The sequence below is a fragment of the Melozone crissalis genome, unplaced genomic scaffold (assembly GCF_028551555.1).
Source record: "Melozone crissalis strain CALT ecotype California unplaced genomic scaffold, PUWL_Pcris_2 ptg000016l_1, whole genome shotgun sequence".
NCBI lineage: Eukaryota > Metazoa > Chordata > Aves > Passeriformes > Passerellidae > Melozone > Melozone crissalis.
In genome coordinates this window covers 4,119,911-4,146,722 of record NW_026535794.1, presented here as the reverse complement: position 1 = coordinate 4,146,722, position 26,812 = coordinate 4,119,911, and the positions used below count along the sequence as shown (strand labels likewise).

Genomic DNA, 26,812 nt, shown 5'->3' with positions numbered 1-26,812 from the left:
ACTCAGGGCTTGCAGTTGTGTGATATAAATAGATGTCATCGTGGGTTTTTTTCAGCTTTTGGTGTTTGGGAAACACAGGGGAGCTGCTGGGTTTGAGGGGAAACAGCTGTCAATTATGTTACAGTGCTAAAAAACAAGGAGCTGGACATAACTGAAAAATAAATATATATATATTTGAGAATCTCAGAGCTCCCCAAGAGCCATTTGTGATTTTGCAACATGAGGAAAGCAGGTTGGATTTACCAGGAACAAGGGGAGGAACAATTAGAAGAGATTCTGTGGGATCCAGACCTTGGTGGGGAAGAATTGAGCCTATTTTTGTTAGGGTGAGTGAACTTCTGTGCCTCCTGCTCGACGGGTTGTGTGCAATTCCTAATTTTCAGTATCTTCCCTGCCATTGTGGGAATTGGGCAGAGGCCCTTGTAGCCAAAATGTTCACTGGGCAAGAGCTGCTTGCAATATTAGTAATTTAGTAAATGCAGAATAATGAATGCAGCTGCTAAAGGGTAACAAAGAAGAGAGTTTGCTTGAAAGAATTTAATGGTTTTCTTTCAAAAAAAAGCAAGAATATAGAGATAATCAGTGACAGCCTTAGCAATATTTGTGGGAGGATGTGAGACCAAGATTTGAAGCTTTGTGCTTTCAAAAGAGGAATAGATTGATGTGTGAAATATCAGTTTCTAATGTTTGAGAGAGAGGGGACCCGGGGACAAAAGGTGGTGGGAAAAGGGGAATTGGAAACAAAATAGAGGAAAGGAGAGTAGGGTCTCACTCTAGAGAAATGTGTAGGATTTGCTAAATAAAATGTGAATATAAGGAAGCTATTTAGCATTGTAAATAAGGAATGTGACCCAAGTGGAAATGTGACCACAAAGGCAAAGAAGAGGAAAGGTTGTGTTGGGTTTGAGGTGTTTGCTGCTCTGGAGGACAAGGAACAAATAAAGAAAATGAGTAAATGAGACTCAACTCAGAGAAAAAGGGCAGAATGAAGGAGACAAAGATGTTTTCATGCTGGTTCTGTTATCTTGATAGGTGAAGGACTGGGGAACTGGGAAACAGTGCCAAAAATAATAAATTGGTGAAAATGTGGAGTTTGCCCAGGTAATTGAGACATGTGACTCTTGTCCCCTGGTAAGGAAATTCAGGAATTCCAGCTGGGTTCACAGAACAGAAGTGGAGGACTGGAGGCTGAGTGGCAGCAGATTTGGTGTGGATGTGCAGCAGGAAGGTCACTTGTGGGAATAAAAGCAGATTTTCCCCTGACACATCCAGCTCCCTGTGGAACTGATCAGGATAAATCAAAAAGCTGAGGAGCTGAAGGAAGGGAAGGTTATTATCTCATTCTCTGGGGAGTTTTCTGACTTCTTAAAATAGTGCAAAGGAATGAAAAAAGTGTGGTGAGCAACAATCTTTGTCATCAGTGGCCTGAGTCCTGGTGTTGGAAATTGGAGAAAAAATGTGGTTCAGATGAGGTCACACGTGAGGAAATGAAACAACAAGTAATTTCCTTATCATATTGATAGCAAGATATCAGGAAAAGATGTGAGGTTTCTGTGTAGAGTGGAGGTGGCTGATATCAGGAATAATGTAAAGAATGCTCCAAGTCTAAATTAATATTCTGCTTTTCAGTAAGGAGAGCAGCACGGTGCAAAGCCAGCATGGCTGGTTGGGGTTCATGCATAATAACTGCATCAAGTTTGTGGCAGGTGGAATTTAACCTGAAAAAGTGATGATGGCTACACAAAGGGAAGGAAAAAATAAACCAGGGATCTTTGTACCTACAACTAATTGCTAAATTTATTTAGCACTTTCAAGCTTTCTCTTGCTTTGCCAGACTTTATGAATGGACCTGATCCTAAAGCTTCCCTTTGTCATGCCTTATTTAAATATTGAGTAACTTGACTTGCAGTTGTAGGAGCAAATGGAGAATTGGTAGTTAAACTAAAAAAAAAAAGGATAAAATTAGTTAATGGGGATCTAATAAGAGATTTTTATTTGATATGTCAAATGAAAAATCATTTACTAATGTGAAAATAACACATCTTTTAAGGATTCAAAAGGGGATAAGAGAAGGGACTCAAAAAGTGTTGTTAACATGGGCAAGGTGACTGATGGAATTTGTTAATGATCAGTCTGGGATTAAAAATGTTTTATTCCCTACAATAATATCAGTGATGAGGAGGGAGATGGGGACTCGGTGTGATAGTCAAAGAATCTGATTTTATTGTGGACTGCAAATGCTTATATACTGTTCTAGGAAGGCTGGTGATATTTAATACAATGATTGGGTTAAAGATCACATAAACAAATTTATACATTTTAAACATCTCTTGCTTGCAGAAGTCTGATGTAATTTTCTTTTTTTCCCACTAAATCCATCAGATTTGATTTCTTGCAATCTTGATTTAATTCTCAAAGTTCTGATTGCTCTTGCCAAAGCATCCTGTTACCAAATCTCTCATGCTAATGAAGTCCAAAGCACTCTCTGCTTTGTGTACCCCAACATCTTCCCCTTTTCCTTTCCACCAAAACCACTCTTTTAATTATTAATTAATTTCTGCCCACATTGAAAGGTATCATGATTAATACAATTATTATCAAAAATTATCACATACATACCTATCTTAGAAAGAATCTTTTAGTTAAAAAACTCCAGCCATTAAGAGGCTCAGGCTCGGTCTTTATAAATTAAAAATATTCCTTATGGCAGATGCAGGAAGGAGGCATTACTGGATTTAGAAAGGCTGCCAGAAGTATAATTGCATCAAAAGGTTTGATTCTTATACACAGGGGTGATAGGAAGAAAATTCTTAAAAATTTTAGACGGATTCCTTCCTGTGTATTTAAAAAAAAATCCAATTTCACAGAACCCAGGAGCTCTAATTCTTGGGGTTCCAAGGGTGTTTCAGGAAGGTAAGGGGCCAAATTTGATTTGATTTGACACCAAAATTTTTAGTGTAAATATTAATGTAAAGTTCTGGAGGAGCTATATTCCCCTCTAATTTTTTATTTTTTATTTTTAATAACATGTGGGACACTGAGATGGAAAAAGGGAGTGGTGTGCTGATGGAGTGACCTGATGACTGAAAAGCTGAAAGGCCCTGTCAATAGAGAGAACAAATTGTGCTGTAAAAAGGAGTTGGCTCAGCCTCCTGATGAGGGCAATAAAAAAGGAATTTATTTTCACTACAGAAAGTGCAAGGTCTTGCAAACAGAGCCTGCTCACTCCTGTGCTGGGGGTTCATCAGCTGTAAATGGCAGCACGAGGAGCAGCAGAGCACACAGGGACTCTGGGCCAGCATTAAAAAATAGCCTTGGATCTGCTCTGAGGGTGTATCAGAATGGTTTTAGGAGGTGAAGAAATGTTAATGGATTGTGCAAGGCACTGATGTGTCCTTAGAGAAACACCATGGCAGGCTGGGCTCACACATTAAATCTGGGGGATGTGTTGGAAAAGCACAGAGCAGGGGAAGAGGGAATCTGTTTTGTCAAAGAAGAATTCTAAAAGAACGAAAATTTTTATGTTTTCTGGCCTTAAAAAAAGCAAATTTTGAGGTGGGACATAAATGTTTCCTAAAAACTGGGATGGTGGTGGTTGTAAATAAACAAAAGGCAGAGAAAGGGATTTAATTTAAAGATCAGTGTTAGTTCAGAGAGAAAGTTCATCAGTGAACCTCATCAGAGTGTGAGCAGATTCCAGGCTCCTGAGCTACCTCTGAGAAAAGTATGGAAAGCTGAGAAAACAACCAAGAAATGTGAATTTCTGTGAAAGAGAGTAACTGGGATGACTGGGATTTACCTGCCAGATGCAGAGAACATCATCTTCTCTTTCCCTCTCCACAATTCTGCTTTATCCCAGCGTGGATGTGGCTGTAATCCACACCAGGGCTGATGTAAACATGGAATATTCTTCTGGGGACAACCTGAGTGTGGTGGTGTTCACAGGGATCCCAGGAGGAGGGAAGAGATGAGAATCTTGACTCCATGTTTCAGAAGGCTGATTTATTATTTTATTATATATATTGTATTACAAGAAAATGATATATTAAAACTATACTAAAATAATAGAATAAAGGATTTCATCAGAAGGCAGGAAAGGAAAGGAAAGGAAAGGAAAGGAAAGGAAAGGAAAGGAAAGGAAAGGAAAGGAAAGGAAAGGAAAGGAAAGGAAAGGAAAGGAAAATCCTGTGACTGCTCACAGCCTCGACACAGGTGGCTGTCATTGTCATCAAGTAAAAACAATTCACATGCTGGGTAAACAGTTCTCCAGATCACATTCCAAAGCAGCAAAACATGGAGAAGCAGAAGTTTCCCAGCTTCTCAGGAGAAAAATCCTAGCAAAAGTATTTTTCATAAAATATGTCCGTGACACCTGAGATTTGTGGGTTTAGCTGCCCCTTGTTTCCATAGGACTGCCCCTATAGGATCAAGGAAAGGTTCTGCAAGCCTGTCAGCCTGTGTTTGATAGGGAAAAGATAGGAAATTCACTAAGAAATGCAGTGAAGGATCATTCTGCTGGAATATTCTCCATGTTTCCAATCTCAGGATTTCCCAAGCTGCCAGTGCTGCCCAGGTCACTGAGTTTATTAGCCCTTGATGAAACCTGTCCTCCATCAATTTCCCTAAACCCTTCAATCCTTTTGGCCTCCACAACCCTTGTGGAAACGAGCTCCCCACTGCAGAAATGTGTTTTGTGAAAGAGTTTTTCCTTTTTTTTTCCCCTTGAATTGCCCTGTAAGTTTAAGTGTCATTCTGATTTTTTTAAGATTTTCTAAACTTTCTGATGTTTATATTCTTGTAACGAACTTTCTTACACTTTCTGTAAATAACTTATTGCTTTGCATTCTTTTATGGAAGAAGAAAAATTCGATGGACTGTCGGTCTGTCCAGTGTCATTGGAGAGGTGGCACTGTCACCCTCCACTCCACTGTCACTCTTAGAAAACTATAAATGTTGGAGTCAAAAAATAAACTTCCCTTTTTCTTCACCTTCAGAACAGCGGTGTGAGCTTGTGTTCTTTTGTGTCCTATAGTGACACCAGTGCTGCCCAGGTCACTGAGTTTATTAGCCCTTGATGAAACCTGTCCTCCATCAATTTCTCTAAACCCTTCAATCCTTTTGGCCTCCACAACCCTTGTGGCAACGAGCTCCCCACTGTAGAAATGTGTTTTGTGAAAGAGTTTTTCCTTTTTTTTTTTTTTTTTTTTCCTTGAATTGCTCAGTAAGTTTAAGTGTTGTTCTAATTTTTTAAGATTTTCTAAACTTTCTGATGTTTACATTCTTGTAATGAACTTTCTCACATGCTTTATGTAAGTAAGTTATTGTTTTGTATTCTTTTATGGACGAAGAAAAAATTGATGGACTGTTGGTTTGTCCAGTGTCATTGAAGAGGTGGCACTGTCACCCTCCAATCCACTGTCACTCTTGGAAATCTATAAATGTTGGAGTCAGAAATTAAAAAGTCTCTTTTTACCTGGAAAAGAACAATGTGTGCTCATCGTTTTATTTCGTGTCCTATAGTGACATTTAAGGAGTGGTGTGGAATTCATGTTTTGAAAACTAGTGAGGAAATTTTCCTTAATCATCTCCTCACCTTGGAGTCCACCAGTTGTGTCCTGCTGTAGTGAAATGATCCTGGTCTCTGCAGCCTCTTCCCTCAGGAAAACTGCTCCAGGTTTTAACTCTCCTTCCTTCTGACCATCAGAAATTCCTCTGACTCTGCAATATCTAAATGCTCAGATTCTGTTGAGCTAAAACCTGTAGTAAGTTAACTTAAAGAAATTGAACTTTTAATTGGTTTGTCCAGTTGAGGAGTCTTCTTCAAAGAATGGCTACAGGGTGTTTTTATTCCTGGATCAACCTTATTTCTCACTTCTCAGCTTTTAATCTATAAAAATAAAAATATAGACTTAGTCTGTCTTCAGTGCCGGAATATTTGTGATTTATCCCTCCAGTCCTTGGTATTTAGAAATTTGATGGCCATGGCCAGGTTGTGGCTTTTACGTGTGTTCATCAGATGGAGAAAAGGAATTTTCCTGAAGTTTCTTCCTCTACTCTGCAAATTACCTTAGCAAGGTCACCTAAATGTCCTTCAGAATGTATCATTTTCTCTCCATGTACACAAATTTAAAGAATTCAGAGGGATTGTCTGTTTATATGTTCATCTTTAGATATAAAAATCAGTTACATGAACCCTGCCCTGCAGTGATTAATCAGCTTTTTCATCTGTCCAATCTTGTTTTTTCCCTTTTTCCTTTCCTCTAGCAAATCAAGGCATTTCAGAAATTAATTATTTTGATTTTAGGGAAATGAAGGATATTGATTAAAAGACTGCAGCGGTGTGGAAGAATAAGTGTGATTCTACTGCAAAATGTAGCAGTAACAAATAAATTGTCAGATTTTGGCCAAATTTCAGCAAGTTACTTTCACACATTCAGATTATTCAACTGTTTGCTGAAGGGCCAATGTGGTGAGATAAGGACAGATTTAATATCTTTGCTTGTTCTGTTGCACTCAGGAGAACATTGCATTCAGTCAGAAAGATAATTTCTTAAAAAAAATTAAGTAGTGGGTTGAACATGCCAATAGATTAGTAATTTTTCCCATCAGCTCTATCCCTGTGAAATTAAATACTTCCCATAATTTGTCAACACTGTGGAGCAGCAAAGCTGATGAATTAACCTGCCTGAGTACCTCAGACCATTTTAAGAACTTTGTGAAATTAGCAGGTATGTGGCAAAAGTGATAAATAAAGAATGAAGCCACTTCCCCTGGTCTGAATCCCAAACAATATTTTATATTTTTTTAGAGAGTTAGAGAGGCTCTTTCCTTCTTCTTTGAACATTAATTTGAAACCTTTGCCATGTGCCAGTATTAAAAAAAAAAAAAAAAAAAAGAAATATTCTGGAACATTTACACAATAAGGCAGTCACCCATCCTGTCATTTTCCATATCCCCATTGTAATTATTTGAAATCCTTATGCTTGAAGATGAGTTTTTTTCTCCCTGCCAGCCCCAAATCTATTTTGGGAGTAGACTTGTAATTGTGTGGTTGTTAATGTGACTGTCTGTTGCCATGAACAAAGTGAGGTCACCAATTTTCTGTGGCAGCTTTGCCTCAGAGTTCAGGACTGTAAACCAGCCAGCACTTACTGAAATGTACTCTTTTTTCTTTTATATTATTTTGTTATTTTATATTTTATTTATTTATTATATATCTATTTATTTTATTTTATTTTATTTTATTTTATTTTATTTTATTTTATTCTGTTATCAAGCCAAGCCATACCTGTGGCATGAACTGACTCACATTGTGATAGCCTAGGATTATTCCTATTACAGTTTGTATGGGACTTTAGTATTCAATATTTAATTATTCTCCATTGAAGACTTGTCAAGAATTTTCCGGGCAGTAAATTGAGAATAAATGTATGTGAAGCATGTGAAAAAATTTATTTCACTTAGTTTTTGCTAAGGAAAAGTTCATCTGATTGCAGGTTACATTATATTGGAGATTCCAATGCTCAAAAAATTTATATTTTGGATTTGTATTTATGTACTTTTAAAACTTTATTGAGTCCATGCAGATCAATAAAGTGTATTTTATCAATGCACTATCAGTGCTAAGGTTTTTAAAGACATTACAGTTTCTTCTATCAAATGGTGGGTTTTGTCCATATGTCTTTAGCTTTTAGATTCTTTATTTTTTTGCTGTTTTTATATCCCAGGGTGGATTGATTTCTAGGCAGATTCCTGTTAACTGCCTGGAAGTCAACAAATGATGTCAGTAGGGCTGTGACAATTCAGAGAATTTAAAGGTTTGGCTCAGAACATCTGTCTACCTTCAGTACTTATCACCCTTTATAAACACATAATTAGAACTTGAAATAAACAGTTACAACCAGGCTGAAGATAAACACAGATTCACCAACAGGAGCATGGAGAGGAAATTAATTTTTAATATATAAAGATATTTTCTGGAAAGACTGTCAGTCATCCCTGCCTTAAACCCAGCAGCATTAAAAACCATGAAAATATAGGTATAATTCACACCAGCTGTATTTTGGTGATTTCTGTCATGAGGAGATTTCTCCAGTTGCTATTAAGTTTTTACTCTGAATTAAATTTTACTCTGAAGCCACCTTACACATAATTTGGTTTCACCAAATAATGATGTTAATTTTGTGTGATAATATTGTGAGAAAAAATGTTTGCTTGCATGAGGACTGAAAGGACAGTTAAGCCTCAGGATAAGGCTCACAATTAGTCTTTTTGGGGGGAGAAAAAAAGGCTTTAATACAAATATTTTTTAAAAGAACAGTTCAGAGTGAATAAACCATGTGGAGCTGAGTTTTGCCGTGTTATTTAAGTTCTGTGAGCACGTTAAAACACATCCGCATTCTGTACATATTTTAGAATCCAAACTCTGTCTTCTCTGGTTTCAGGCAGGCATAAAGCACATAACACACCTTACAACTAAAACTAAAAACCAAGCTGGGAGATCTTACAAGTGACCTGAAATTTAGCAAAGTCTCATTGTCAACTTTTGGATTCGTATCAGCACAGGGAATGACTGCTGCTGAAAACTACACATGGATCACATGCTTGATTTAAAATCTTTATTCAGGAGATTTTAAAAATCATTATCTTGCTTTCTGCCTGGATAATTTTTTTTTTTTTAACAGATTTTATAGTATTACCAGGAGAGGCAAACCCCACTGTTCTGCTCTAGCAGCCAGCATTCTCCTATCCCACTCTTCAGCTGGGATATGAACTAGCACAACACTGGAAAATAGTGATAATACAGCACAAGAAAGGAATATTTAACATTAACACTGCTGATTTTTAGTGTCTTTTTACTGATCTGTTATCCTGTTACAGCAGCACGTAGCATGTTGGGCTGTAAATTAAAAAGGGATTCAGGGAGTCAAGCCTTAAATCGTTGTGTGATGATCATTGGGATTATTAAAAGGCTCCTGGCTTCAAATTAATGGGTTTTCTTTCTGTTCTAAAGTGATTTAAAAATTATAAATGGAAAGTTCCGTGCTGGAGGAGTCATATTGATGATAATGATTTATAGATTATGTCTGCATTGACATCTAATAGCCAGGACAGCAGAACGAACAAACTCTTCAGATTTGCCTGTCCCAAATGAAATCTCCACACTCCAGCAAAAAGCACCCACAGGATTGTGACCATCTGATATTTTTACAAAGCATGAGGTGCACTTGCACCTGAAGCACCCCAAACACACCCGCAGAGAGGCTGGGGAGCCTTTGGCAGGTGGGAAGAGGAGCCCCGAGTGCGTTGAGCGAGGTGTAAATCCCGCGTTGAGCGAGGTGTAAATCCCGCGGCCGCGCGCCTGACGTCGGTTTCCTCAGCAGCGGGGCTGATTGCAAAGGCAGATGTTGTCCTCCTCCTGCAGGAGCTGAGATCCACCTCCAGACTCCCAGACTGTTTGTGCCTTCAGATGGAATTAGAGCTTCCTGCCATTGTGTGTGCCGTACGTCCCCTCGTCCCCAACTGACGCATGTTGGACACTCTGCCCGCGGCGCTGGCGAGATGAGACCGTTGCTAAAACTGAAAAATGGCCAAAATCCAAAGATTTTTATCATCCCATCCATGCCTTGCAGTGGTGCACGAGGGAGTTTTCCGTGTCACGGGCACACTTTCCCCAGCCTTTCCTTTGATTTCACACGGGCAAGAGACGTCAGTGGCACTTTGTTATGTCTGACACTGACTTGTGAATTGTCTTTAAAATAAGTGTTTTTGAAAGGGGTGAAATATGTTTTTATAGAAGGGATAAAATGCATTTTTCAAACTGGGAATTGTGATTCCGTGACTATGACATTTTTCATAATTATTTTAAATAATTTTAAGGCTGTAAACCCTGAAATTATATGTTACATTCAAAGAAGTCCTATGAGAAGATAATTACCTAAAGTTTGAGAATTGTGATTCCGCAGCTTTGACTTTCTTTAAATTACTTTAGATACTTTCAGGGCTGTAAACCTCGAAATCATGTTACATTCTGATTTTGGCATCCAAAGAAAACCTGTGAGAAAATAATTATCTAAATTTTGGGAATTGTGATTCCATGACTGTGACTTTCTTTCAATTATTTTAAATACTTTTAGGGCTGTAAACCTTGAAATTATGTTACATTCTGATTTTGTCATCCAAAGAAATCCTCTGAGAAAATAATTATCTAAAGTTTTGGAATTGTGATTCCATGACTGACTTTTTAAAATTTTTTTTATATACTTTTAGGGCTGTAAACCTCGAAATTATATGTTACATTCTGATTTTGTCATCCAAAGAAGACCTATGAAAAATAGTTATCTAAAGTTTGGGATGAAGACAGGAAACATCTTCATCCTGGCTTTTTACTCAATAAATACATTTTTAATGGAGCATATGTATCAATGTTAAGGGTAAATTTCCAGCTAACTTTACCCTGACCACATCAATTTAGCTCCTGCTTTGTCAGAAACAAAATATTTTCATTTTAAAACAAAATTAATTGTGCCAGTTGTCAGGAAACATGGATATTTGTATGCATGGATTTGCCAAATCAAATGGGAATGAGGATGTGTATAGAATAACTAAGTTTTAATTGATCATTATTCAAGTATTCTCTCTACCTCAGTAGCAATATCAAAATAAGGATGGAGTCAAAACAATTGAGATCAGCATATTTTATACTGAAGGAAAATAGCTTTTTTATGACCCATAGAATTAATCAGGGGGTTTTATTGCCACAACTCTCCCAGAACATAGTACATTGATCTTCCTCAAACCTAGATTAAACATTTATTCATGTGTAAAATAATGTTTGCAATTCCATTTTATCTGCAGGATAAAAAATGATCACAGTTACAACCTCTATGGTTTAGGCCATCAACCAATCACTAATTCAGTAATTCCAGGAGTTATGATAGTGAACTTAGGTTGGGGACACATTACTCCTTAATTATGGGCAATGCAGTTTCACAGATTTTTCTCTTTGGTGTCACAACATATAACTATGGGCCACACAGCACCATTATAAATGTGTACACCTAGAGGGTTTTGGGTTTTTTTTTCTTTCTTTTTTTCATGCACAATGTAGTGTATAGATTGCATGGATATATTACAAGTAGTTCTGATAGGAATAGCAATTCACAGATTTTATCTGACTGCTGGAATGTGTTGCCCAGGTACTTTGTGAAGTCTGCCTCTTTAGAGAGATTCAGAAACCATCCAGATATGGACCTTGGAAATTTGCTTCAGGTACCAGAGGTGGGGTGGACAAAGGGACCTCCAGAGGTCCCTTCCAACCTCACCCATTCTGTGATTCTGTCACACAGACAGTGCAGTAATTCTAATTTCTAAAATTCTAACTAGTGACAATGACTTCTTTTCTCCTCTACAGTTGTTTTCTCCAAGCTCTACCAAACTTCTGCTTCCCACAGGTTTAGTTGAGATTTTCTTTTTTTTGCCACGTAAAAAATCACCTTGAAAGGGCTCAGAAAATACAGAGCTATATTTATGGTTGAGAAACAGTTTTCAGTAAGATTTAGAGATGAAAAGAATGAAAAGAAGCAATTGTATTGAAATTTGATTGGTTTTAAATTTGTGTTTTCCTCTGCAGGGTGCGCAATGACTTTGACGTGCTCACAAACCGCCTGATTGGCAGCCACGGCTACTGCACCCAGGTGAGCTAAAAAAACTACAGTTCTGGGGATGTCCTGTGCCTCTGCTGTGAACTGACCTCTGGAAGAGATGGATTTCTTATTTTTGAGACATAAAGTCATGGAATCACAGAATGGTTTGGGTTGGAAGGGACCTTAAAGCTCATCTTGTTCCAACTCTTCCAACCTTCCACTGTCCCAGCTTGCTCCAAGCCCCATCCATCCCATTCTTAAATATCTCCAGGGTTGGGAATCCACATCCTCTCATGACAACCTGTGCTAGGGCCTCACCACCCTCACAGTAAAGAATTTCTTCTTAATATCAGCTAAACCTTCAGCTGAAGGCCATTCCCCCCTGTCCCATTGCTCCATGCCCTTGTGAAAAGTCCCTCTCCAGGTCTTTTGCAGCCCCTTCAGGCATGGGAAAAAATGATTTATGAAAATAAATTGGTGGAGATTTATGCTATAAAATCTCCACCAATTCTCTTTTTTTTCCCCTTATTCCCATATCCTCAAGCACTTTCAGCCTTTATTGTTTTTCCTCGCGTTTTGGCACTTTGTTGTCTTTGCTTTCAGAGGTTCTGCTTTGCAGGCTGCTTTTTTGGCTTGAATGTGCCTGTAGCTATGTGTCCATGTCCTCACACTCCTCTCATCTTCCTCTTTGGGACTCCTTGGTTTATTTCAGTGCTGAGATATTGCTGTGTTCCCTCCATTCCCTCTCAGAAACATGCCTGAGGTTCCACGTCTGATCCTACAGCTCCTCAGTGATTCCAGGATCCCATCCATTGCCCTTCTGGCTGCCACAGACAAACTTCATGTTCCTCTCTTGTTTCTAGAGGACTTCTGTACTGTGACCACACAATGGTTCCTCAAGAAGGTGGTAGAACACCAGTGATGGTGAATAAAAGTGCTAAAAATATCAGTAAAAGCCTCTAAAATCTGGGGAATCCTTCAGGAGAAACACAGAGCTGTAATTGTGTGCAGTATTTTTAAAACCAGTTCCAAACTGTCCATACCAGAGTTATTCATGTCTTTGGGCATGGTAATTTGCAGTATTTTTTCTGGAAACTTTCTCTTTGTTATTTTCCCTCCTGGTTTTAGCCATATGTTATTTATTAGTAGTGAGCTGGTTCACTGCTGCAGCACAGTCTGCTGTTAGCTCTGCTTCCGTGCACCCCAGCTGGCCCTGGTGGGATGTTAGCTGAGAAAAATATCCCAAATCCCTGTTCTTGAACTTCAGGCACACTCACATGTGTAAATGCCACCCACCCTCTCACAGGTATTTAGCCTCTGACACTCCCCTGCTTCAACTGGAGAAGAAATAATCAGCAATCATCTCTAGGAAATATCAATATCTTGGTGATCAGAGTCCATATGGGTAAATGTTTTACTGAAGGAGATCTAATGTCATCCAGAAATAATCAGTGAGAAAGAATCATAATGTAACAAATCTTGTCCAACATACAAAATACCTCACTAAGCACATACAGAAATGTCATGTAGTACTGACAGGCTTTGAGTTTATACCATTCATGCTGTACTTTTCATTGTACAGAAGAGGGGACACCAAAATGTTTTCATTTAAAAAAAAAAAAAAAAAAAAAAAAAACCCGAACACTTGCAGGAGATGTTTGAGAGTTGGATGTGAGAGTAAATAAATTATCAGCAGTTTGCCTCCAGAAGGATGAAAATTGAAAACTCCTCTAATATTTGGACTTCATCAAATCTTTCAATACTGTCTCTCACAGCATCCTGATGCCTTGTGCAGGCTGACCTAGAACAGAGGCTGGACAGAGCTAAAGAATAAAGCAGGGATTTATTAAAAGGCCTCCATGGATGCACCTTGGGCAGCACAAGAGCCCAGCCAGGGCTGCACCCAAGATGAACCAAAATGGCCCCAAAATGCACGAGCGCTCCCGGGGTCTCTCCCTGGGATCAGTTCTGCTCCATTTGCACCTTGCAGTTCATTGTCCCATTCCAGCTTCAGCCCAGGCAGTCCCACCCTGCTTGTTTTTCTCTCTCCAGCCCACGGTGTTTGTGCTCTTGGGCTGAGATTTGGATCATTTGTCCTTGGTGCCCAGCTGGAGCAGGAATTGTTTTGTCTCCCTGCCCTGTGCACAGAGCTCACCATGCCCTGATGTGAAGCCCAGATCCACACACTAAAGCAGCACAGAATCCTGAAAATACAAAAGCTAAACCTGAGTTATCAATCTTTCTGGATAAAAAAGTCCAACTGGACTGGAAGCTGGAAAAGGATTTTTTCCCCAGAGGGTGCTGGCACTGCCCAGGCTCCCCAGGGAATGGGCACAGCCCCAAGGCTGTCAGAGCTCCAGGAGGATTTAGACAAAGCTCTCGGGAACAGGGTGGGATTGCTGGGGTGTCTGTGCAGGGCCAGGATCTGGCCTGGATGATCCTTGTGGGTCTCTTCCAACACAGAATATTCCGTGATTTTATAATTTCCTCATTTTACTTTGGGGGACTTTGACCAAAATATCTGGAATCTTTTTATAATAAATTTTGAACAATAAACCTAAAGCAAATCCATAAATTTGGGTCATGTACATATGTAACTTCACATCAATCCTGAATCAGTCTTCTGCTGATCAAACACTGTTTGGTTTTTGTTTTTTTTTTTTTCTTTATTTCAAACATGTCCCAAACAGGAACTGGTGAATTTGCTTTTGACTGGCAAAGCTGTGTCCAATGTTTTCAACAACGTGATCGAGCTGGACTCTGGGAATGGCAATATCACCATTTTGAAAGGCATCACGAGTCGCAGTGATATTGGTTTGCTGTCCCTGTTTGAGCACTATGATGTTTGTCAGGTATGCTTTCCATTAAAAATGTGAGTAAAAAGAAAACAGTTTCTTTTACAATCAGCTTGGAGTAGGTAAACCAGCAAAGAAATTACCAGCTTGGTTCAGCTTGTCTTTTCTGTGCTGTAGTGGTGGTTCTATTACCAGTAAAAAAATTAAAGACAATTAAAATAGCTGTTAATGCAATGGGATTGTTCCATTTAATTGTTTTTCATAGTCATATTTTAATTGTAGTCATCATGAAAATTAGAAGATTGATTAAAACTTTCAAAGGTGTGATAGGTATTAATTTACCTCAGGAAAAGCTTGTGTAATGATTTCTCTAGTTCTCCATCAGCAGGAGATGGAGCATGGCAGGATGGACATCTTTCCTAAGACATGTTCTGTCCCAAACAGCCAATCTTGTGTTTGATCCAGGAATATTATTTGAAATTCTCTTGCGTTTGTTGGATACTTGTAGCAGTCCCACCTGCATTTGCAGCAGCAGCACCCCTATAAATTTTGAAAGTGATTACCAAAGCATGTGTTTTTACTGATCTGATATAAATGTGTGACAAAACAAAGCTTGATTTTAACTTCTTCCCATGTGGCTGAAGTCAGCTGCATCCTCCTGCTACTGGAAAACTAGAAATTTTGTTATTTTTAATTAACATAATCATTTACATTATTCACAGGACTACAAAAGGCTTGAATTCAGTCAAGGCATCTTATCAGTGTGCCCAAATCAGAATAATTCAGAACAGAGTGGACTAAAAATAAATAAGCTTCTGTGTCTAGTTCACACTTCTTTTTCTTTCTATAAACAATGTGACATTTAAACCCTCAAAAAATGGTTATGCACCACTCCAGCATTTTTTCCAGTCTCCAGTGAGGAAAATGACTGGGGAGGAGCAAAATGTAAATGAGGTCAGGGCAGGTGAGAGCTATTTCTTACCCACCTGCCCTCTAAAAATAAAATAAGTTACCCAGAGATTCCAACACCATTTTCCACTTATTCTGCAAATTATATGGTAGAGGGGATCTCTTTCCACTGCTGGGCTCTTACATGGGAGCTGGACTCATGAGTAGGGATCTGTTTTTCCAAGCCAGTGACTTAATCAGTTACAGAAACTCCAGTAGACGTAGTTTCCTTTTTTATTTTTAAGAGTCTACACTAGCTGGGCATCTGCTGCAAATTGTCCTGGTTTTTATTAAAAACATCTGGGTGTTCTCTGTATTTCAGTTCAGAGGCAATGTCTGCTTAGGACTGGGACAAAAGTCAGATTCTGGTGGATTTTGGCCCAAAACTGGGGAGTCTCCACTGTGGCTTCTGCGTGAGGGGCCAGATTCTGCTTCCTGTTATAAACTTTAGAGCAGTTCAGGAAAAAGAAATGTCAGTGGCAGTTTGCAGGGGTGGAACTGAGAATAGAATTTGTCTTTCAAAGTGACTCTCTTGTTCCTCTCAGCATCCAATTACAGTGTGGCTCTGGGGCTGGTAACTGAAGCCAGCCATGGAAAAGGACCGTCAGTTTTGGTTGGGTTTGTTTTTTGTTTCCAGGAGTAAGAAAATCCTGAGCGTGCTATATGGTGAATCATAGATGCTGGAGTCAGAAAACTCCCTTTAGGTCACATCCAGCCAATCTCTCAGGGGATAACTCAGGATATTTTTGTGTCCTGTTATATAGCAGGGTTTGTTTAAAAATCTTCATCCATAAAGTTCCTGCCTTTTTGTTCAGATGGGCTTTTTTTCATTAATTTTAGTGCATATAACTGTGATCTTACAGTTTTTGTCATCCATCTCTACTCCAAAACATGAATAAATGCAAATAAAGATTTGCAAGTCCTTGTGAATTTGGAGATTTTCAGTGTTTGGAGTGTTTGGAAACACTATTAATAAATCAGACTCTTCATTTACTTAGTTTCCTCTAATTATAATTTCACTCATAATCCAAGCTGCCCCCTGAACAATTGATCCCCATCCGCTGGGCATTTGCAGCTGATGTAAGAGTGTCTCCCTTTTTTATCAGCACATCCTGTCCAAGGCGTGTTTGTATTTCCCTGCTCTAGACTTGTTCCAACTTACCAACACATTTAGGATATTCAAGATTCCAGGCTAGATGCAGTGAATCCACATGGAAGAAGACTTTTCTACTATTTTATCTAATTTTTCTAATATTTGGAGCATTTGTGTGTAATCCACAGCTCTCTTGGCGTGACTTCTGACTTGCAGATATTGTGAGGGCACAATTAATGAATTAATCCTCAAACTCCAACAATGGCAAATCCAAAGAAAATGATCCATCCCCTTTTTTCCAAGCTGGAGAATCCCTCTGTTGCCTATCCATTCACCTCCTCCAGTGGATCCTGTGTTATCTTTGCTGATGAGAAAAACGTGTGCCCTGAGTAATATGTCTGCAATTGTTCATGTTCAGTCATCAGTCTCAGTCCTGACATATCACCAAACTCTGTGGAGTTTTTGCAGTGTAATTACTTGCTGCAAATTGTTTCACAATGACAGATGGATCCATTCCATCTGCTTCATGTGCAAATGTTTAGTTTCACAGTGAGATTCTGGATTTTAACGGGGGGAAAAAAGCTAAAAGTGCAATTCTGCTACTTTTCAGTAGGCAAGTTACATCCAAACCCAAGATCTTTGGGTTTCTTTTCTTTGTGCTAAGCAATATCAACTCCACGTTGCCTTACACATTTAACTTTAAAAACTGAGATTTTTTTTTTAGGTTTCCTGGGATTTATTTAGAGCATGTCAAGCAATAGGAATATTTCCACATAAAATTGCTGAGGGTTTGCTCTGTCTGCTGAGCTGCAGCAGTTCAGTCTCAGGGAAGCTGAGTGGTTTCTCAGCAGGGACAAGACCTTGGAGAAGGGGATGAGGCACAGGAGCAATTTTAGCACTCCTGGGTGTGAAAATCCCTGTGTTTGGGTCAGAGCCTTTCGCCTTAATGCCACATTAAAATTGCAGGTGAAGAGACTTAGAATGATGAAATTCTTTCTTTCAAAATGTCTTGAGATGTTAAAAGTAGGAAGAGATGGAAGAAGAGCCTCCTCATGTTGGTACCAGGTCATTAAATAACAGGGAAAATGGAAAAATAATGTGCATTCTCAGGTAATAAATTTTGCTGCTTCTTCTTCTTCATCTTCTTCTTCTTCTTCTTCTTCTTCTTCTTCTTCTTCTTCATAATAATAATAATAATAATAATAATAATAATAATAATAATAATAACTTGCCAAGTCTTTAATAATATTAACAACCAATTAACAAACACCACAGTGCTAATTAAAATGAATAATGATAATAATAACAATAGTATATAACATTTACATGGCATTTCCTATTAGCAGATTTGTGCTTTGCAAGAGTGGCAAGTGTAATTTCCACTTTACACAGAGGGGTAATGGGTGAATAAAAGTCAAAGTAAGCTCCTGGCTGAACTGGGATGAGTACAGGTCTGAATCTCTCATTTTAATGGCAGTGTGGTGCTGGCTGATGAATTTCACCATCCTTCTGAAATGCTTTTTGAAACTGGTTCAGTTATGTGCTGTTGTATGTGAAGAAATTGAAATATTCAAAGTTATTTATAACTTTTGAGCCTTCTCTCTGATTTATATTTGTTTTCACCAATTCCGTCCTGTTTTGAGCTGTCCTGCCCTGTCAGTTAAATCTCCAACTGTTGTCTGACCTCCCAAATTCACCCACTCTGATTCCTGGCTGTCCCAGCACTTCAAGGGACCTGGTGCTTTTTAGTTTTTGCTTCTCTGAAAATGGGGAGGGCATAGACAAAAAAGCTGCACACATTTTCCCTATTTCTTTTCAAAAAGACAGAGCAAAGCAACAGAAAGAAACAGAATTTATTCATTAAAATTCCACAGATGGGAAATATTATCTTTGGTCCTTTTGAAGAAACCACTGTGTGCTATGACAAGGCCTGAATGATGAAATTCAGCACACATGCTCTGTCTCCTGGCACCTCACCTGTGTTTTTGCCCTCCTATAACCTCCTTCCCAGTGAAATGTGTCCCCTAAAAAATCCCTTTTTCCCCATCAGATGGGCTGGATTCAAGCCAGGCCATTGGTGGGGTTGTGGAGGGGAAAGTTTGGAAAGAGGGTTTTAACCACCTCCTTTGAGAAACCAACCACAAAAACACACAAGTGCAAAATGGAAACTGATGGTTGGCTCCAATTTTCCAGTTATTTGTCAGGAATAGGGGTAAATGTTGTGCCTGTAGGTGCAGCAGAGCAACCTGCTATTTCTGTAAGACTTTTGTGAGCAGAAACATGGAGTACATTCAAATTTGACTGAAACAAGGCTGAAAAAGTCTTTGAGAAAATCTGTTCTTCATTCCTTGTTTTTACATCTCCCTTTCTAGCCTGGAACTGAAATTTTCTTTAATGAAGCCCTATTGTCCTCTGAGTTGTGGCCAGTTATTTTCCCAGAGGCCAATCACTGTTGCTGGGGTATTGGCATTTCTTCCCTGTCAACATCCTTCCAAATGAAATAGAATCACAGAGTTTTTATTTAAGACAATAAGGATAACAAAGCCCACATGTTCAGAAGAGCTCTGTGTGCTTTGCAAACAGGTAAAGCAGAAAATGAGAAGTCAGACATTTCCCACATGTCTCTAGATTATAAACACCTGCATGTGGATCTGGATTTATCCCATCACATTTTAGGTGCTTTTTAGGATGAAAATTCTTCAGGTAGGAGTTAATCCAATTGCCTGCATCAAATAGGAGTGTCTAAATTTCTGACAATACCCATGTCTCATTTATTTGATTTTACAGCCAAAGCCCAAGGGCTAACTTGCATTACAGGGCCTAGAAATAAATGCAGAAGTGTTCTGTGGGCTGAATCCTGCCCTGCCTGTGTCATTGCAGTGATGTAACTCCCTGAAGTGGGCTAGAAACTTTGTGTGTAGTGAGGAAATGGCAAAATGATGGAATCTGAGGGAGGGTCTGAATCTCCCTCAAAATTTCTTCATTTTTTGAGGCATTGCAGAGGAGCAGCTGAGTGGGACAGGGATAAAGCAAAGATCTTGAGTCTGCCTGGCCCTCTGATATCTCTTTTCCTTTCTACATCTGCTGCTTTAGACCATGGCACTATAAGGGAACTTTAATCAGAAGCCAGTGCTTTCCAGGAGTGTCTTCTTTGCTTTGGCGATCCTAAGATTTAACACACATCTCTTTCTATTCTTCTTCAGTCATGTCCTTTTTTTCCCCCCAGTTCATTATCAGAAAGATTTCCTTTTCTACCAAAAAAAAAAAAAAAAAAAAAAAAAAAAAAAAAATTGAAAATTGATCCAAAGCTGCAGAGAAATTACCTAAGGCTCCAGTGTAGCAGTAGTGTTTGCTATTTGCTATTATTTTATATGGCTAAAATTATTTTTATGGCTGTTAGTATTTTATATGTCTATTATTTTATATGGCTATAAACTCTTCAATTTCTGTCTCACCTGGCACATACTGCATACTCTGAATATCAGATCTCATAAGCAATAATTTTATTTTTCTCAATCTGATTGAAATCAAGTATTTGGCAATGGCAATAACTTCACCCTCACAGTGTCCTTTAATTATCTGCATTTTTGTGGCTGAGCTGGTGTTTCAGGGGTGCCCTGCATCAATGGGGTCACTGCTCCCCCAAGGGCTGCTGAAAAGGTGTTTGATTTTAGATTTTACACCCCTGACACTTCACTCTGAACACCCTGGAACATTGTTCAATATTCATTCAGAAAAGGTCACTGCAGCTGTGGGGAATAAAACCCTGACAGAACAAACAATGGGCTGTTGCCTGTAACTCTGAAAGCTTGGTGTAATTATCTTCTTGCCTGTCAATCCTACCAGAAATTCCTCAGTCTGGCAGAACCCAGCCCTCTGTGGAACCATGACATGCTGTGATTACTTCTCAAATAAACATCTCTAGCAGCTGTATTCAGGGAAAGAAACATAAAGCAAGGAATGACTAATTATAACTAGAAAATGAATAGTAAAGTCCCACAAGCAAGGTGGGGAAATTATATTAAGTGATAAAACTCCTGGAGAAAAATTGGCCATATCCAGTTATCCTGCTTGGTTTGAGTATCACATTTGCTTGTTTGTTTTGTTGGTTTTTTGGGATTTTTTTTGGAATAAACATGGCAAAAGTTGGCCTTGTTCAAGGGACAAATCAGGGCAGAATGTTGAGGTAACATCCACTCACTCTGGCTGATCTGTTTGGATAATTCTCCAGCAGTAAATACTTGTCTGTAGGTTGAATTTCACCATTGTGTGAATACACAGAGATATCAGATGGAGAGTGAGCCCTTTGAAGGTGCTTGCTTTTGAAAAGTTGATGTTTCCCAAAGATCAGAAGGGTGTTCCTGAAATTTATGATCATTCTTGAGGGCTTTGTAAGAGAGGGGACCAGAATTGAAGAAATGCAGCATGAAAGGACACCTCATGCATTCCCCTTTTATTTTCCTTTCGCCTGAAAATGAGTAATGAGGCTGCTGGAAAACCAATACTTGAATAGTGATAAAAATACAGCCATTTAACTCTTATTAAAAAAAAAATATCATTAAAAGGATACAAGTCACATATGCCTTATTTGCCTTTGGAATTCGGCCCTACATATGTAGGGAAGACACTGGAAAGAAGGGATCTTAATCAGCTCTGTTCTCTGCCAGGCTCTTGTTGGATGGCACAGACACTGTTGAGTTTGAGGGGTTTTTGAGGAGTCAGAACCCTGAGTGTTCTTCCCTGTCCTGTTTCCAGGTTTTATTCCAGGTTTTATTCAGTATTAATGCCACCAAGCAGGCTGATCATGCAGCTGAGGAAGCGCTCAGACCTCACCAGCCGGAGCAGAGAAATGAGGCCATAATTCTGTGTATGGGAAGGGTCTGGAGAGTCAGGAGCTGCTGAGGAAGCTGGGGATGGTGAGCCTGGAGAAAAGGAGGCTCAGGGATGACCTTATTGCTATCCAAACCCCTTGGTTTGGATTGGAGGTGTGGGGAGGTGAGGGTCAGCCTCTTCTCCCAGGCAACAAGTGGGACAAGGACAAGAGGAAACGGCCTCAGGCTGCACCAGGGGAGGGTCAGGCAGGACATCATCAGGAATTCCTTCACTGGAAGTGTGGTCAGATGTTGGGATGGGCTGCCCAGGGAGGTGGTGGAGTCCTCATTCCTTGGAGTATTGAAGAACCCAATGGATGTGGCACTCAGTGCTCTGCTGTGGTTGTTGAGGTGATGTTCAGTCAGAGGCTGGGCTTGATGCTCCTGGAGGTCCTTTCCAACCCAAATCTCAATGATTCTGCTCCACACGACAGCTGATGATTGAAGAAGCAGCCAAAGGAATCCTCACAGTGAGGGTTGTCCTCACCTTGTCATCAGCATGGTTCCACATTGTATTTTGTACAAAATATGTTCTGCATCTCGGTGTCAAAGGCAGCAGCTAATCCTCAGCTGGTTAAATTGATGTGACCAAAACAAAGATTTCTCCCTTCTTCTGGGAGAGGAGGATTTGAGCTACAATATTTTTAGACTCTCTGAGTTGTCTCAAAGTTCATGCCCTCGCTGCTTTCTGCAAAGATTGTAATTGAAAACTGCACATTTTTGGAGAATGTTCCTGCAGCCCTCAATCATCTGAACAGTTTGTCCTGGCTTCAGGGGGATGGTTCATGTGAGTAAGGGCTGGAGTGGACATGGCTTTGAAGGTTCTGCATCTCTCTGATCTTTGTCAAATGTTGTTTGATGAAGCTGGGAAGTTGCTTTTGCAGACAAATGTAGGAAGAACACATTTTTAGGAGGAGACTGGCTGTTCTTTTTGGCTTTGACTTATCTGCATATTAAAATATGCATGTTTGTGAGACTGAATCTTTTCATCTGTGTCCCTCTAATTTGCCATCTTTTGTTGAAACTGCGTATTTTCTTTCTTGATAACTCCTGTTACGAGTGTTATTGGAAGCTTGCAAAAAATTCTTTACTTCTAAGCCAAGAATTCACATAAAAAGCAAAACTGTTGTATAAAAGGCTGTTTTAAATAGATATTAGCAAAGTAATGAGTCAGGGAACAGTTACTTAATTAGCTGGAGACTTGTTATCTAACATCAGAAGAAATTCTCATTGTGGAAGGCAGCTGAATTTGCACTCGTAACACTTCAGATATAAATTCTAAATGTCCATCAAGATGAAAACACAAACTTGGGGTGCTGGTAAGAGTTTTGATTACAACAGAATTAATGTTGGCTTCTGCCTTTTGGCTTTTGTCATTTGCCCCTGTGCCCAGGGTAAAGAACTGAGGGCTGCACTGCAGGAACTGCATCCACAAATCTATATCTAGAAATCATGTATGAGAATTTTTCTGTTAAATTTCCTCAGTTTCCACTAGGGCTTTTTCAGTGAAAAGCAAAATGACTGAAAACAAAATGATTTCACTGAAAGCAAAATGTTTAATTTCAGATTTCAGTTTCCCTAAGCAATTTCTCAAAGGTACAAAACCCAGCTGCAGTGCTGCTGGTATCCCCCTCCTCCATCCCTTATAGATTAAATCTCTTGAGTATTCTAGTTAAAAACATCTATGACTGAATATGAAAGTTTTTATGCACTTTCTTAGAGAATATTCAGATTATTTATAAATACATTTTCAAAAGAAGGACAAAGGCTTAGAAAAGGCTGTGGTTCAAGTTTTATTTTCCCATGAGCATATTTCATTTTTTACGAATAATGAAGCAAAACAAATGTTTCTGTTATTGCTTTCTTCTGGGGCTGAAAATACGTGTTTTGTATTTTGTATTACCTCCTATGAACTAGGAGGTGATAAAGTGAAGGGAATACATTGGTTTCTTTGCTCAACACAAGATTTTGGGCTCAGTTGAGTTGCCCAGGCAGGGATGTCTCAGGGCACTTGAGATGCTGTGAGTGTCTTACCTGGTTTCCAGTCAGTGTTGAATGACAGCACAGCCTCCCATTGATCCCATGTTGTATTCCTGTGGTTTTACAGCTGTTGCAAATGACATATTTCCTGTTGGTTCAGCTCTTCTGGGATCCGATCTTGGAGCTGTAAGAGCACTACAACTGCATTTCATTACCTGCCACAACCCAAGGCCTAATATTTGCTTTATATGCTCCATGATTTACCAGAGATGTACTGATCTGCTTCATCAACAGTCTCTAATGAGCCTTCATTAGTGTTTGTAGCCTAGAATAAATAAATTATTTTCCAAATTTTATATTTTCCACAACGAATTGTTTCTCCCCCCAACCCCAGTGAAGTTCTGCTATTTTGTATTTTCCTTCTAGGTTGGCTGTTACTTGAAGACCCCCAAGTACCCAATTTGGCTGGTCTGCAGTGAAAGCCACTTCAGTGTGCTTTTCTGTTTGGAGAAGGATTTGCTCAGTGACTGGAAAACGGGACGGAGGTTTGACCTCTATTACTACGATGGCTTGGCCAACCAGGACGAAGAGATTCGCCTGACAGTGGGTATGATCAGCTCCCTGAATCTGCATTTCACCTCTGGGGGGGCAGAAGGGAGGATCCAATAATACAAATAGTGAATGGGTGCAGGCAGTGTGTTAATTTGTGTGCTGTTGCCTAATTTCCATCATTAGTTTTTGTGATTAATTGCATTTCGCAAGAAAGTTTTGAGGACAAGCTCTTGGAAGGGTTAATACTGAGCATGTGTTACTTTATACACACTGGCAAAAATTCCAGTGGCACTGATTCCCAAGGAACAGGTTGTGATATCTGGCTTATTCATACTCCCAGGACTACAAAATATATTTCTCTACTCCCATTCTCCTTCACATCATCTCACTGTAGCAGAAAGTGCAGGTGTCCAGTTCCTCAACCTAAATGCTTGTAAGAGAATGAGCAGAGAGGGTGAGGAAACATGAAATCCTTGCTTCCAAGGCAAGAAGATGCCAGTACTCTGCTAAAAAAGTTTAGCTTTTTTAGTTTAGCTCTTACCTGCCTTGAAGTGCAAGCCTGCAAAAGATTTTCCAACTTGTTACACTCCTTCTTCTAGGAAGCCATGCCAAATTACACAGCTGCTTTTACAGTAAATACTTCTTCAACTGGAAAGCATTTGGATGAGTATTCTGATCCTTAGAAAGCACCTACTTCAATACATTCCCCACCACTAAATCCCTGTTTGCTAATAATATCCTACTCACCTTTTGCTTTCTTTCCTTTGGTACATTTATACAATCTTGCCCGTTATTCTTTGATAACCAAATTCCTTCTCAATCTTAAGGAGCCACTCTACTGCAGTCTGCTCTTTAGAAATAAGTTGTCTCTGTTCCTTATTTGCACCAACATCCAGGTTTTTGCACAGCATGGGTGTTGTATGTTCTGCTTGAGTCCATGTGGCAAAGTTGTTTCTGTGCTGGGAGTGCTGGGGGTTTGAGCCCCTCACAAGATTTGGTAGTGAGTTCAATCATCCTTCTGCCTGTTATTTATCCTCTTACTTTAAAGAAAATCCCTGTCATTCTACTGCAGGGGTCACATGATATATTAGCTCCAAATATGATCCATTTTCACAGGACTGTGGTTGCTAGCTGGTTCCCACATCCCAGACAAAAGTGACATGGATGACACAGCTGAGCACAGGACTAGAGACACATTTTTTCTATTGTGTTGTACAACATAACATCTGGTCCAAAACAGGTACCCTAATGTGTCTTTCTCAAAATGTTCTCATTTGAATGTTCTCAAAATCAAGAGCTGCCAAAGATCCCTGGATGAGAAATTCCCCAGAGCTCATATAAATTTTTCCCTTTGCTGTCCAACCTGTCATGGCATTCCTTTGTGTTTCTCCTCAAAGCCAAAATGTGATGGAGTTGTAGATATCTCTTTGTTGTGGCCATAGCCCCTTCCAGAGCTGTGCAGTAAATCCTTTGTTATCTGTGAAATTCTGCAAAAGACAGTAAAAATGCAAATACTTTCATCATTCCACAAAAACGCTGCCCTGGTTCTGGCTATGCAGTAATCCCTTGCAAGGTCTGGGGAAAACTGTAATTACTTTACATCCAAAAAGGTAACACTGGCCAAACATCTAAACCCAGCACACAGGAGCAGATGGAAATAGCAGAATGCTAAATATTGTTGGTATTTCCCTTGTGGAAATCCCAGCAAGAGGTGATGTTTAGGCAGCATCACCTGGAGATGCAGCATGAGGAGCTGGGTGCTGCCCCAGGCACATCTCCCAGCAGCAGGAGATATTTTTGATTTATTTGAGCAAAAAGTTGAATTCCTTAAAGTGGGAATCTTGATTATAATTAGGTAAAATTACCATCAAGGCCACATTTCAGGAAATACTAAAGAAATTGCACTGGGCAAGAAAGGCAAAAAAGAAGTGTAGAATTATATTTTGGGAGTAGCAGCAGTTGCTACTTTATATTGAGAATTTGCTCTGCTTCTCATATTTAACCATTTGCCAAAATATAGACAAGAAACATAAAGTTCCTTCATAAAATCAGGTTAATGACATCAACATACGATTATAAAGAGAGGAAAATAGTAATAATAATAATAGTAATAATAATAGTAATAATAGCAATAGTAATAGTAATAGTAATAATAATAATAATAATAATAATAACAACAATAATAATATAAATTCTTTCCATTGGAGTAGAAATTTTGGATAGGCAAGGAAGAGCTGTAACAGTGCTGGTACTCAGTTTCTCACTAATTAAGGGTAGAATGTATATATTCCTTTTCTTTGACTCTTAGGTACACCTTTATACTTTTTTTCCTGTTTCTTTGGATGGAAACACTCCATTCAAACTGTTTGATTGGAAGAGTTCAAGTCTAAAAATGACAAAATTGCATCAGAGTTGGCCATGAGTGGGAAAAGCAGCCACACCAAGTGCCTGTCCTGCTATCAGGGCTATGGTCAGGACAGTGGCTTAGGTTGCACCTGGAGAGGTTTAGAGAAAAATTTCCTCACAGAAGGGGTTGTCAAGCACTGGAACAGGTTGCCCAGGGGAGTGGTGGAGTCACCATTCCTGGAAGTGCTCAAAAACCTGTAGTTGTGGCACTTGGGGACATGGTTTAATAGTGAACATGGTGGTGGTGCTGGATGTATGGTTAGTTTTGATGATCTTAGAGACTTCAACTTCTATTATTCTAAAATTCTGTGTTACAAACTCTTCAAAATTATGATAAAAAAGGCTCTTTTAAACTTAAAAGATTCCTGTGTGCCTCTAAGTTCCTGAAGATCTAAAGGAAAACCACCAGTACTTCATGTACTTTTAAATATTGTCTGTCTCCCTCCAGAGTTTTCTGCATGTGTTTGTACCCATCAGACACAAGGGAGAGCCAGGTCCTGTCTGTGACATGAGAGAGCCAGC

The 26,812-nt window shown here is 39.3% G+C and overlaps 1 protein-coding gene across 4 annotated transcripts in view; it reads left to right on the top strand.

Moving 5' to 3' along the window:
• Positions 1–26,812, top strand: part of MINDY4 (MINDY lysine 48 deubiquitinase 4) — a 77,765-nt gene that overhangs the window by 43,226 nt on the left and 7,727 nt on the right. For all 4 annotated transcript variants that reach the window (XM_054273670.1, XM_054273669.1, XM_054273671.1 and 1 more), the window contains exons 14-16: positions 11,633–11,696; positions 14,336–14,497; positions 23,759–23,939. In XM_054273670.1, coding sequence (XP_054129645.1) covers positions 11,633–11,696; positions 14,336–14,497; positions 23,759–23,939 — 407 coding nt within the window. The remainder of the gene's footprint in view (positions 1–11,632; positions 11,697–14,335; positions 14,498–23,758; positions 23,940–26,812) is intronic.